The 13,512-nt window shown below is 41.1% G+C and overlaps 1 protein-coding gene across 1 annotated transcript in view; it reads left to right on the top strand.

The window, feature by feature from the left end:
- The window catches only part of LOC114047013 (zinc finger protein 850-like), a 60,974-nt gene that overhangs the window by 31,814 nt on the left and 15,648 nt on the right, over nucleotides 1–13,512 (top strand). The window contains exons 7-8 of the mRNA XM_027867657.1: nucleotides 11,455–11,605; nucleotides 11,652–11,746. Coding sequence (XP_027723458.1) covers nucleotides 11,455–11,605; nucleotides 11,652–11,746 — 246 coding nt within the window. The remainder of the gene's footprint in view (nucleotides 1–11,454; nucleotides 11,606–11,651; nucleotides 11,747–13,512) is intronic.

Raw genomic sequence — 13,512 nt, 5'->3', positions numbered from 1 at the left:
CATCTCTGATACAATGTGTATTTCAGTTTTTCTAGTGCCCAGGAATTCTATGACAGTGATGGGCTAAATGGGATGTTAAGAGTAGGATCTGAGAGTCCATCCTTCTTATCTCTGCTTAGGTGTTAAATCTGCTTTTTATAAGAATGAAGGTACTATTCTGGAAAGCAATTTGGAATTCTGAAAAATAAAGTGTCTAAAATGTACATATCCTTTGACTTAGAGATTCCAGATGCTAGGCATATATCCTATGGAGGAGACTTGATTAAATATGAACTAAAATATTTATACCAGCACTTTTTATGGTAGCAAAGAACTAGAAACAAAGTAGATGCCCATTGATTGGGGAGTGGCTAAACAAATTCTGGTACCTGAATGTAATGGAATATTATGTGTTATGGAGGCGAGAGAAAACAGGTACACTGATGCACTGTTGGTAGAGCTATGAATTGGTCCAGGCATTCTAGAAAACAATTTGCAATTATGCATAGTTACTAAACATCAATGTCCTTTGACCCATATATACAAAAACATTAATTACACACCTTTTTGTGATGGCAAAAAACTGGAAACTAAGAAGGAACACCTCAGTTGGGGAATGGTTGAACAAATTATGGTATATGATTGTAATGGAATGCTGTAGTGCTCACTATAGTAAGAACTGAGGTAAACAATTTTAAAGAGATATGGAAAAACTTCTGTTAACTGATGAAGAAGGAAGTGAACAGAAACAGAAGAATAATTTATGCTATAATATCAACATGATAAAAATGGACAATTTGGGAAAAAATCGGGGACTGTGGGAAGATGGCAGTAAGCTAAGATGAAGAGGATCACAGATCCCCAGCAAGCATTCCGCTGGGCCAGAGAGCTGTACCATTCTACCAGGACATAAAAGGAATCGCCTCAAGACTGCCTCACCCAGTCTAGGAATCACAGAGTGATTTCCAGAGTCCTGTGTACATCTGTAATAGACTAATTACTGGGGCAAATGAGAGCCAAAGGCAGAGAATACTGTTCAGGCAGCCCCCCTAGAGCCTTTGGAGTGGTTCCAGCACTCCCTGCCTGAGCTCCATAGTGCCCAGGTGCAGTGTGCTGAGTCTTCTCCAGGGCCACTTGTGCCGGTCGTGCCGTGCACTCTCCTCCTATAAGGAGCAGGCTGCCAGGGTCATACTTACCAGTCTTCGGAGCCCACCCGGATAAACACAGAGACAAGCCCATCAGGAGGTGCAAACACTCGAGCTTTATTCAGAGGCCATCACAGCAAGGCCAAGCAGGAAAGCAAGAGCAAGAGAGCAGGAGCAAGAGAGAGTGAGCTCCGACCCCTACTACCCCTATATACCTTTCTAGTCCCTCCTCCTCAGCCCACCTACTAGTCATTGATTGTAGGATCAGATACCAGAAGGGGATGTCTGGGGTTAGCGCTGCACCAAGGGAGAGGACGTGACACAGGAGGCTAGGCCTGGATACAGGAAGGAGATGTCTGGGGTTAGCGCTGCACCTAGGGAGAGGACGTGACAAAGGGAGCTCGTTCTCTGCTGTCCCACTCCCACGTGGCACAGCCCCCTGCCTCAGGAGCACATGCTCCAGCTACTTCCCCGTATCCTGTTCCTACCCCAGTTCACCACAACTCCACATGGCACAGCCCCCTGCCTCGGGAGCGTGAGCTCCGGTTACTTCCTAATATCTTGTCCCTGCCCCATCTTGCCACAACCCCCACGTGGCACATAGCCAACATCAGACAATCCCTCACAGCCATGGGGTTCAAAAGAAGACTTTAGGATATTTTGAATGGATTTAGCATGGTACTTCCTTCCCAAGCCACGTAGGAGTTCAATCCTTGACTAAACCATTGACTGGCTACCTAAGCCCAGCCAGGAAAGAAGCAGCCTCAGGGTGGTCCAGACCTAGGCAGAATCCAGCCTAAGAAGTTCCTGAAGCTTGGGGTAGGAGCCCAGCATGGGAATAACCCTTGAGCCCAGCACGAGAGGATAAGGACCTCAAGTAGAGCCCACAACAGGGAGACCAGTAAGAAGAGGCAGAGCCCAAGAGTCTCTGAAAGGAGAGGCTTTATCTGGTCTACTATTCTCAAGACTTGGCAGGCCATGTCCACATATTTCATTTTTAGAGATTAAACAAGCACAGGATCCCAAGAGCAAACCAATGAAAACTCAACACCATAAGGAAATATTTTGATTTGAGAAATGTCCAGAGGATAATTCCAAAGAGAATAATGACCCCACAACAAAGCCAACTAAAGCTTCAGAGTAAAAAAATGTCCTGGCTATCAGGACTACAGGAGTACTTAGAGAAAATGAAATAAAAGATACAAAATGGAAAAACTCAGGAGGAAAGAATATCAAAGAATATTGAAACCTTAGAACAGGTGGTAGAAAGCCTTGTTTAAGAATTGAATGTCCTGAAAATTAGAATGGGACAGACAGATAACAATAACAGTACGATAAGAAAAAAACAAAACTAAAAGTATTGGAGGGAGAAAATAGAAAATCTATGAAATAAAATATCAAAAACAGCAGACCTAAAAAAAAAACCCAAAAGGTCGAGGAGAGACAATTTAAGAATTATTGGACTCCCTGAGAATTATGAACAGAAAAAAGGTCTGGATGCAATATTTCAGGAAATTATTAAGTGAAGATTGCCCAGAACTCTTAGAAACAGAAGGCAAGGTCAAAATACAAAGAATTCCCTGGTCACCTCCAGAAAGAACTGCCAAAATAAAAACTCCCAGGAACATCATAGACAAATTCCAGATGTTTCAGATTAAAAAAAAAGAGAGTCCAAGCAGCCAAAAAGGAGTTCAGATATCAAGAAACCACAATAAGAATTACCTAAGACTTAGTGTGGTGCAACTATGTGGCACAATGGGTAGAGCACTCAGCTTGGAATCAGGAAGAGTTCAAATCCAGTCTTATACACTTACTAGCTGTGTGACTCATAGCAAGTCACTTAACCCTGTTTGCCTCAGCTCCTCATCAATAAAATGAGCTGGAGAAGGAAATGGCAAACCACTCCAGTATCTGTTTCAAGAAAATTCCGAAATGGGGTCATGAAGAGTACTACTGAAATGACTTAACAGCAACAAAGACTTAGTAGCTACCTAGACTAGAAAGGACAGAAGACCTTGGAATATGGTGTTCTAAAAGGCAAGGGAAAGAGCTTTACAACCAAGGATAACCTCCCTGGCATAACTAATTATAATCCTACCAGGGGAGGGAGGAAGGGAGGAATGGGCCTTTCATGAAATATAGAGGATTTCTAAGCATTCCCAATGAAAAGGCCAGAACTGAGTAAATATTTGGAAATGGAAAAGCAGGCACCAAGAAAAACATAGAAAGGCACACATATCTGTATGTTGAAAGGGAATATGTGGGGATGAATTGTTTATATGTTAATATGGGCAAAAGAAATCAATGTCTTCTCAGAGCCCTAATATCTTTAAAGGTCATAGAGAAAAGTTAAAATGACAGAGGCTCTGTGGGTAGTTTTGGTCTTATCTTGAAAGACAAAAACAGAAGGGACGGGACTATACTGGGGAGGAAAGGAATAAGAAGAGGAAGGAAATTATTATTGCATAATAGAAGTGCAGAGATGAAGAATATATAAATGTAGAAGAAGGGCTGGGGTGAACAGGCACCCATGAACCTCACTTTTATCTGAATTAGATAAAGGTTGAATACAGTAACAGATTGGTATAGAAATACATCAAACTATTAAACTTAAAAGGAGTTTAATAAACTCAGGGATAAGGGAGGGATATAGAGGGGTCTAAATGGTGGGGAGAGGTAGAATAGGTGAGGTGACAGTCAACTAAAGTAACATCAAATGTTGGAAGGAGGAATATGAAGGGAAGATTAAAAGAGAAGGAAGACAGAGTAAAAACCTGAGATCAGGGGTGGAGGAAGGAGGAAGGAAGAGCTATAAGAAGAAGTTGTTTCACTTATGAAATTACATCAGACAAGTTTCCTGTCATCTAGCACTTTCTTTATAAAAACAAAGGACATAAAGTCCAAGGAGAGACAGAATAGAAGGAAATGCACAAATAACAATCATAATTCTGAATGGGAGGAACTCACCCATAAAATAAAAGAGGATATGGATTACAGAAACCAATATGTTGTTTACAAGAAACACTTGAAACACAAAGATTCACACAGCTAAAATAAGGGGCTATAATAAAATCTATTATGCTTCAGCTGAATTCAGAAAAGCAATGGTATTAATCATGATCTCAGACAAGTCTACACTAAATACAGACATGATAAAAAGATAAGGGAAATTACATTATACTAAAAGGCACCATAGATAAATCACTATCAATGTGTATATATGCTAGGCTAATAACATCTAAGTATTTAAAGGAAAATGTAATTGAATTAAAGGAGAAAATAGGAAAACTATAATAGTCACCTTAAAGCACCCCTTTCAGATCTAGACAAATTAACCTAAAGAAGAAAGAAGTTAAGGACCTAAATAGAACTTTAGAAAAATTAGAAAGGATAGAAGTCTGGTTGGCAATTACTGGATGGGAATAGAAAGGAATTTGCATACCACTTCACTGTATATGGCACTTCTTCAAAAAATGGCTATGTGTTGGAACATAAAAGACCTCATAAAATATAGGAAATCAAAATACTGAATATTATTTGCTGATTATAATACAATACAATAATATTTAATAAAGGGTCCTTAAAATAAGAATTTAAAAGTAATGGGAGACTCCACAGTTCTAAAAAAAAACCAAACTGGCAGGTCAAAGAAAAAAAATGTAGAATCAGTAGAAAATTTCATCAAAGAAAATAATAATGAGGCAACATGCCAAACCTAATGGGATTCAGCTAAAGCAGTTCTGAGGAGGGAAAGTTATATCTCTAAATGTTTTCATCCACAAAAGAAAAAAAGAACAACTTAATAAATTGAGAATTCAACTAAAAAAACTTGAATAATAAAGAAAAAGTCCCCAACTGAATAACAAAGAAATCCTGGAAAATAAGGAAACAATTAATAAAATGAAAGTTAAAAAAACAACAACATTGAATTGATAGGTAAACTAGGAGCTGGTTTTTAAAAAAAACTAATGAAATAGATAAGCAGTTAGTTAACCTGATTAACCTGATTTTAAAAGAGAGAGAGGAGAAAATCAAATTGTTCATATCAAAAATAGAAAAGGAGAAATTGCAACAACTGAAGAGGAAATAAAAGATATTATAAGAAACTATTTTTGCCCAATTATTTGCCAGGAAAACTGGTAACTTAAAGGAAAGAAAGAAATGCTTACAAAAACATAAAATACCAAAATTAACAAAAAAAGAAATAGAATGTTTAAGGAATCCTAATAGCAGGATAAGAAATTGAACAAGCTATAAATGAACTCACAAAGGAAGAAGAAACTCTTAATATCCATTCACAAGAGAATTCTATCAAATATTCAAAAAACAATTTCAACAATATAGAAACTGTCTGCAATAATATGAAAAAAGGTACTCTCTTCCTTAGATACAAAGGTATTCTTGACATCTAAATCAGGGAGAGATAAAGCAGAGGGAAAAAATAACTAGACTGGTACCCTTCATGAATGTTGATGTGAAATTTTAAAATAAAATCTTAGCAAGTAGGCTAAATAATTGTAGAAATATTAATGCTCATTATTAGGTCAAGCCAATATAATAGAATTGACAGTAGTAACTATATAAATATATTTATTCAGTGTTCTACCAAACTCATAAAAGAATATTTTATAGAACTAGAAAAAAATAAAATTCTTATAAAGGACTATAAGGTCAAGAATCTCAATAGAAAAAAAAATGAAATAAAAAAGTGAGAAGAAATGGGTGGGGGTAGGGGGAGTCAGTACCAGATATCAAAGTGACTACCAAGTAGTAATTGCTAAACAATTTAGTACTGGTTAAGAAGAGGAGAGAGGTCAGTTAGTGGAACGGATTAAGTATACAAAATATAGAAAAAAAAAAAGACACAGTAGCATAATGTCTAACACACTCAAATATTCAAGTTATTGGGAGAAGGATTCACTATTTGACAAAAACCATTGGGAAACCTGGAAGAAAGTCTGGCAGAAATTAGGTTTAAACCAACATCTCACATCATATACTAAGAAAATCTCCAAATGTAAAAAATCATATCATAAACAAATTAGAGGAGCAAGGAAGAAATTGCCTTTCAGATATATGGATAGGGGAATCTTATATGGAAAATGCTATAAATTACTAATAGTAGAGAAGTGCAAATTAAAGCAACTTTGAGGTTGTACCTCACACCCCACAGCTTGGTAGCGAAAGTCTGTGCAGCCTAGATGGGCATATAGAAAAGACTGGATTGGGTGCCTTAAATGGAGGTTCCAGTAGGTTCCATACAATGGGTGGGGAGGGAGAAGGTACTTCCAGTGTATAAATTTCATGGCTTCAGTGAAGAATGAAGTTTACAGGATGAAAAGATTTCTGAAGCATGATAGAAAAATTCTGGAGTGCAGTCTGGAGAGGTCAAGAGGAAAAACACAAATGTTGGAGGGGCTATGGAAAAAAGAACAAAAACAAAACCCAGTACACTAATCCACTGCTGATGGATCTATGAATGTCCAGCCATTATGGAAAATAATTAGGACTCATGATGAAAAATGCTATCCACTTCCAGAGAGGGAACTGATGGATTCTGCATGCAGATTGAAACAAGTTTTTTTTCCCTTTATTTTTCTTGCTTTTTGCTTTCAGATCGTGGCTAATCTGGAAATGTTTTGCATGACTTCATAGGTATTTTGTTGTTGTTCAGTCGTTTTCAGTTGTATTTGACTCTTTGTGACCCCATTTGGGGTTTTCTTGGCAAAGATACTGGAGTGGTTTACTATTTCCTTCTCTACCTCATTTTAAAGATGAGGAAGCTGAAGCAAACAAGGTTAAGTGACTTGTCCAGGGTTACACAGCTAGTAAGTGTCTGAGGCCAGATATGAATTCAGGAAGATAAGTCTTCCTGACTCCATGCCCAGCACTCTATCCACTACACCATCTAGCTGCCTCTGGGTTTAACTAACTCAATGCAAATGATTTTTAAACCTGCGCATTCAACCTTCATCTCTCTTCTAGGCTCCAGTCTAACATTATCAACTGCTTAGCAGACATTTCCACTTGTATGTCCCCAAAGTATCTCAAACTCAGCATGTCCAAAACATAACTCATTTCCTTCCCCACCCCTCATCCCCCCAAATCTCACCTTTTTTTTCTAACTTTCATATTTCTGGTATGCCACCATCCTTCCAGTACCCTACACTTGCAACTTAGGGGTCACATTCAGCCCTTACTCTTCCTCATCCCCAAATCCAATCAGTTGCCTAGTGTTATCAATTCTATCTCCATAACATTTCTAACATCAATTTACTTCTTTCTACTCATACAACAACTATCCCACTTTAAGCTTTCAACCTTTTATCTGCCAAATTGATATTTCTAAAGTACAGATCTATCTTACTCCTCCTACCTAAGAAGCTTCGATGGGTCCCTATTTCCTCTAGAACAAAATTACAAACTCCTCTGTTTGGCATTTAAAAGCTTTCACAATCTGTTCCAAACTATCTAGAATAATACCCCAGTTCTCCCAGGCACACATTTTGTATTCCAGCCAAAGTGACCAACCTGCTGCTCCTTATATGGTGTATTCCATCTCTTTTTGTACAGCTCATCACCCACGCCTGGAATGCTCTCTCTCCTCATTTTCATCTCTAGTAATCCCTAGCTTTTAGTATTTACTTATCACATCTTTTATATTCCCTTATCGGTGTATACATTGATTCTCCCCAATAAAATGTAAGCTCCTTTAAGAGCAGACTGGTACATTTTTGTCTTTGTATCCCCAGTACCGAGCACAGTGCTTAGCACAAAGTAAGTATATAATAAATGCTTAATTAATTGAACTGTATCCCAGGCATGGGGGACAATTTCTATGAATTCACCTAGGCCAAAGATAGAGTAGGGAGTTTAGAAAACAGTTAGTAGATTAGTTTGGATGGAATATAGTGTCCATGAAGGGGATTCATATAAGATAAATATAGAAAGGTAGTTAGGAATTAGAGTGTGAAAAGTCTTAAATGCCAAGTGGATTATTTTGGTAATTGCATGAAATTATTGGTTACCATTGTCAAAGGGTAAAAAACTTCACAGGAGAAGCAGCATAAAGAATATCAGAGGTGTATGATGATAATAATAGCATCTATATAGTGCTATAAGTTTTTCAGAATGTTTTATATACCTTGTTTGATCTCATAACAACCCTGTGAGGTAGATGCTATTATTACCCTCATCCCATTTTACAGATCAGGTCACAGAGCTAGTAGGTGTCTGAGGTGGGAATTGAACCCAGATCTTCTTGCATCTAAGTCCAGCAATCTGCCTTACTTAGTCAAGGGACAACAGATAGAAAACCCATGTGCTACATAGCTAGTCACATTTAGGGAGAACAGTGAGGCTCTGTGCTGGACAAGACTAAGACATCAAAGTCTGAGGTTTTCTTGCTAGTCAAATATGAATAATAAGGCATAATGAGAACAGAGTTGGAGGGCAATGATTTCCTTGCCTTTTCCATTTAGCTTTCCTTGGATCATTTGCACAGCAAAGGGGATTGATTGAGAGCAAAGTGAGCCTCATCACTCCAGCCTCTATCACAACACCTTTGTAGTAGTTTTTTATCTCTAAGTTAGGTGAATGCAATGGAAATTACGAGGAATTTTTTAAACTCCAAATGATAGTTGTTTGGGACCATGTAGTTCACATCAGTACCAGACAAAGGCAGTAAATAGAACATACTTAGTCTTAGCCTGTTTCATTCTGCTGGCTTTTGATAGAGCTCTGGTTGATTGCGGTAACTCAACTACAGCTACATAATGAAAGCATCTACTTGCTTTTGTCAAGGGAAGGCTTTCTGGTTACTGTACTACACTATAGGTGGGAACAAAGATCAATAGATAGCTCTGAAGTACTGAAACTCAACAGGTGTTGGCAGAGAGCTGCTTGATGACCACAAGACCACTGGAGACACCCAGCAGAGGTTATGAGACAGAAAGTAGAGAAGCGATGCCCAGCACAAAGTACAGCAACACCTCCAGCGCACACTGGCAATTCTGCAGTGCTAAAAATATGAGTTGCTCCCCTCTATATGTACACCCTGGCCATGTGTGTCTCTGTGTATAACTTCCATATATGTTATTTGGCCACATGGTTTCTTGATTTGTTATATCCACATATGTGTCCTGGTCAGACCAATTCCTGATATGTGCCCCAACACAGTGTTCTCAGATCATTTGTACTCTATGTTTATATTTCTTAGTCATGTGCTGTCTGCATATGAGCTTTTCCTCAATGGTGATGTAGTAACCTGTGGGAGAGTGAACCCCATGTACGCAGGGGGTAAGATACCTTTTCTTATATAACATTAGTGGCTATACTTTTTTATTTTTTTATTTTTTTTGGTGAGGCAATCAGGGTTAAGTGACTTGCCCAGGGTCACACAGCTAGTAAGTGTTAAGTGTCTGAGGTAGGATTTGAACCCAGGTCCTCCTGACTCCAAGGCCAGAGCTCTATTCACTGCGCCATGTGGCTGCCCCTTGTGGCTATACTTTTTGATCAAATTATACATTTTGCTGGAACCTCATACAGGTGCCCTCTAACCATAGGTGTTCCACAGGACCTTATTGTGGGCCCTCCTCTCTTCTTCCTCTTTATCACTTTACTCCATGATCTCATCAGTTCCCATGGATTTAATTACCATCTCTATGCAGATAATTCTCTAATCTACCTATCCTGCCCCAATGCCTCTGCTGGCCTCCAATCTCACATCTCCCATTGTCTTTTAGACATCTCAAACTAGATATCCAGTAGACATCTTAAACTAAATGTATCCAAAACAGAACTCACTATCTTTCCCCATAAATCCAGCCCTGTTTCTACCTTCCCTATTACTGTAGAGGGCAACATCATCCTCCTAGTCCCTGAGGCTCGAAACCAAGAAGTTACTTTTGACTCCTCACTATTCCTCACTGTCCCCTCCCCGACTTCCAATCTGTTGCTAAGGCCTGTAGGTTTTACCTTTGCAACATCTCGCTACTATCTCTTGTTCTGTCCTCTGACCCTGCCACCACTAGTGCAGGCCTTTATTACCTCACACCTGGACTACTGCAATAGTCTGCTAATGGGTCTGTCTGCCTCTAGTCTCTCAGGTCCCTTTCAGCCACCAAAGAGATTAAGAGATTTTACTGAAGTATAGGTCCAAGCATGTCAAAACACACACACACACTCACTCACTCCAGTGGCTCCCTATTACCTCCAGGGTAAAAGAGAAAATGCTCTGTTTGACATTCAAAGCCCTTCATAACTTGGCCCCTTCTGCTTTTGGTTTTCTTACACCTTACTGCCTGCTATTTCCATCCAACAACACTAACCTCCTTGCTGTTCTGCAAATAAGACATTCATCTCAAGGGATTTTCTTCCTCCCCAACTCTGCTGCTGACTTGCTCCACCTCCTTTAAGTCTCAACTAAAATCTCATCTTTTACAGGAAGCTGTTCCCAACCCCTCTTAATTCTAATGCCTTCCCTCTGTTTATCCTGTATAAAGCTTGCTTTGTACGTATTTGTTTGCATGTTGTCTCCCTCATTAGATTATAAGCTCCTTGAGGATAGGAGCTGTCTTTTTTTTCAAATTAATTGTATTCCCAGCACTTAGCACAGTGCCTGGCATATAGTAGGCACTTAATAAATGTCTATTGACTGATTTTGTTTTGAATTAATGTATCCCTTAGGTAATAAATATATACGTATCACTGTGAATGGATTAACTTCACGCTTTTGCGTTGGTTGGTATCGACCTATTAGAGGAACCTAGGTGACTCAGTGGATAGAGCACTGAGCTTGGAAGCAGGAAGACTCATCTTCCTGAGTTCAAATCTGGCCTCAGACACTTATTAGCTGTGAAACCCTGGGCAAGTCATGTACCCTGTTTGCCTTGGTTTCTTCATCTGCAAAATGCTGGAGAAGGAAATGGCAAACCACTCCAGTGTCTTTGCTGAGAAAACCCCAAATGAGGTCACGAAGAGAGAAGAGTCCGAAAGGACTCAACAACAAAACTGAGTGCCAGGAACCCGAGGTGGCTTTTCTGGAGACACTCCTATGTGGCAAGTCCCAGATCTAGAAGGAGGACTTCAAAGCCATCAGGGGGACTCCTTGTCGAGGACTCAGTGAAGGACATGGTCAAATCCCACCAGATATGAAGGTTTGGATGGGCTGCAATCTATACCTTTGGAGAAAGCAAGCACATCCACAAAATCACCGAAACGTTTAAGCGTCGGGGTAGATAAGGCCCTCGGTTTTTCTTTCCTCAAAGATCTACAGTAGGTTGGTCATATATAATCTCTTTGAGAAGCTCCATTATTTTTTCCGTGGCAGTTCATCACCGGACCTGAGCAGAACTGAAGCTGCTCCCGCCCCCCGGACTCCTCCCCGGGCCAGTTGTTCAAATCCGTCTCCCCCAGGGGCTCCTCCGACAGGGATTGGCTGCCCCGGGCCCCTAAAAACCGCCGGCCCAGCCAATGGTCCTGTACACCACAGGGGCTGTTTCCGGCCCTTAAACAAGTGGGTGACAGGAGGGGCGGGGCTACGGCGACCGCTCGAGGCCTAGTTCTCTGTGTGCTACCGTGATAGAACCAAGCCCAGCTCTTGACATCGGGAGAAAGGACTGGTCAGTGAGGGTCTGGGAAAAAAATAGAAGAACAAAAATCTTTAGGAAAGGGGTCCCTGGAAGTAGAATAGGCCGAGCAGGCCGCGTCATCTGGGGAGCTGTAGTCCAGAACAGTTTGTCCCCGGCGCAGGCGCACGTTCCCCGAGGATGCGCGCGCAGCCTCGACGCCATGATTTGTTCTTAAGCTTCGAACTCAGCTCTTTTTCATAGGTCAGTCCAGGCTCCGGACCCGGTTCCAGGTATTTAGCGGCCCGGCCCCATCGCTCGTCGCCGCACGTTCTGCCTGGGGAGCTCGGCTCCGGGAGGGGCCAGAGGTGGGCGGGATATTGTAAGGCGGGGAGGACGCGGGGGGCGGGGCGGGCGGAGCGGCTTCCCCAGGTCGGAGAGCGCGGCAGAGTGAGTGACGGGCTGGGCCCCCGGCGGCTCCTCGGGCGCGGACGGTTTGACAGCCGCGTCACGTGCGTGCGGCGCTGAGGCTGGCGGAGTTCGAGACCTCGATTGCGTCCGCCTTGTGTCAGTCTGTCAGCAAACGTTAGGTGCCTACTTAGTGCCAGGTACTGTGAATGAATGAATGAATATTTGTTAAGTGTTTGCCTTGTCTTGAGCATCTGGCTAAGGAGTGGAGAAACAAATGTGAAAGCTAATACCTGCCCTCAAGGAGCTTACCTTCTAACTGAGCAAGACAGTACTTCTCCAGAATCGTGGCTAGGTAGGAGTGTTTTGGTTTGTTCAGGAGCATATTGTTAAGTCATTTCAGTTGTGTCCGACTGTAGTGGTCTGCCATTTCCTTCTCCAGCTCATTTTACAGATGAGGAAACTGAGGCAAATAGGTTCAAGTGACTTGCCTAGGGCCCCGCGTCTGAGGTCAGATTTGATCTCAGGAAGATGAATCTTCCGGACTCCAAGCTGGCACACTATCCACTGTGCCACCTGCTGTCATGTAAAAGGACTTAGAGGGCTTTTTAAAGGAGTTTGGCTGAGAAAGGGAGGCACGATCCAGAAGGATAATTAGGTTTTGTTTTTGTTTTTAAGGGAGACAACTAGGAAAGAACCGGAAGATGGAGAGATACCGAGGATTAAAGAAAGAAGATTATTGTGGGAGCAATCTGCTAGAGAAACTGGGAGAGAATGGGGCAGGGATGTCTATAGAGAGGTTGGCTTTGGTGAGAAGTAGAGACTTTACTTGATCAGAGAATGGAGTAAAGGAGAGGATAGTGGGAGAATCACACACACACCCACCCACCAGCTGGCACTGGGCCTTGAACACAGTGGAGGGAGGCAGTAGAAAAAAACACTTCCTTCCCTCAAGGAACTTAAACTTTGTTGAAGGAATACATCATGTACAGAAGTAAATAAAAATAAGATCATCTGAAGAGGGGGAGAACACTAATAAAAAGAGGAATCAGGAAAAGTATTCCATAGGAGGTGACATATGAGATGAGATTTTAATGAAACTAGGGATTCTAAGAGGCTGAGAAGAGAAAGGAGTACATTCCAGGAATTGGAGGGTAACCTCTGGAAAGGCATGGGGACAGGACATGGAATACCAAGTTCAAGGGAAGAATCTAAGGAGGGTTATAATATGCAGTAAGCCTGGAAAGGTAGACTTGGCCATGTTGTGAAGAGTTTTCAATGCAAATTGAGTTTGTAGTATGTCACAGCAATGGGGGCCACTAAAGAATGTTAACTCCCAAAGGGCATGGACTATTTTTTTTGTTTTGTTTTAGTTTTTTGCCTGTATCCCTGGGACCTAGCCTTGTGCTTTG

This window comes from Vombatus ursinus, unplaced genomic scaffold, assembly GCF_900497805.2.
Source record: "Vombatus ursinus unplaced genomic scaffold, bare-nosed wombat genome assembly UNPS02014786.1, whole genome shotgun sequence".
Lineage (NCBI taxonomy): Eukaryota > Metazoa > Chordata > Mammalia > Diprotodontia > Vombatidae > Vombatus > Vombatus ursinus.
Note: the sequence above shows the minus strand (reverse complement) of the source record. Positions and strands in the feature narration are given on the sequence as shown.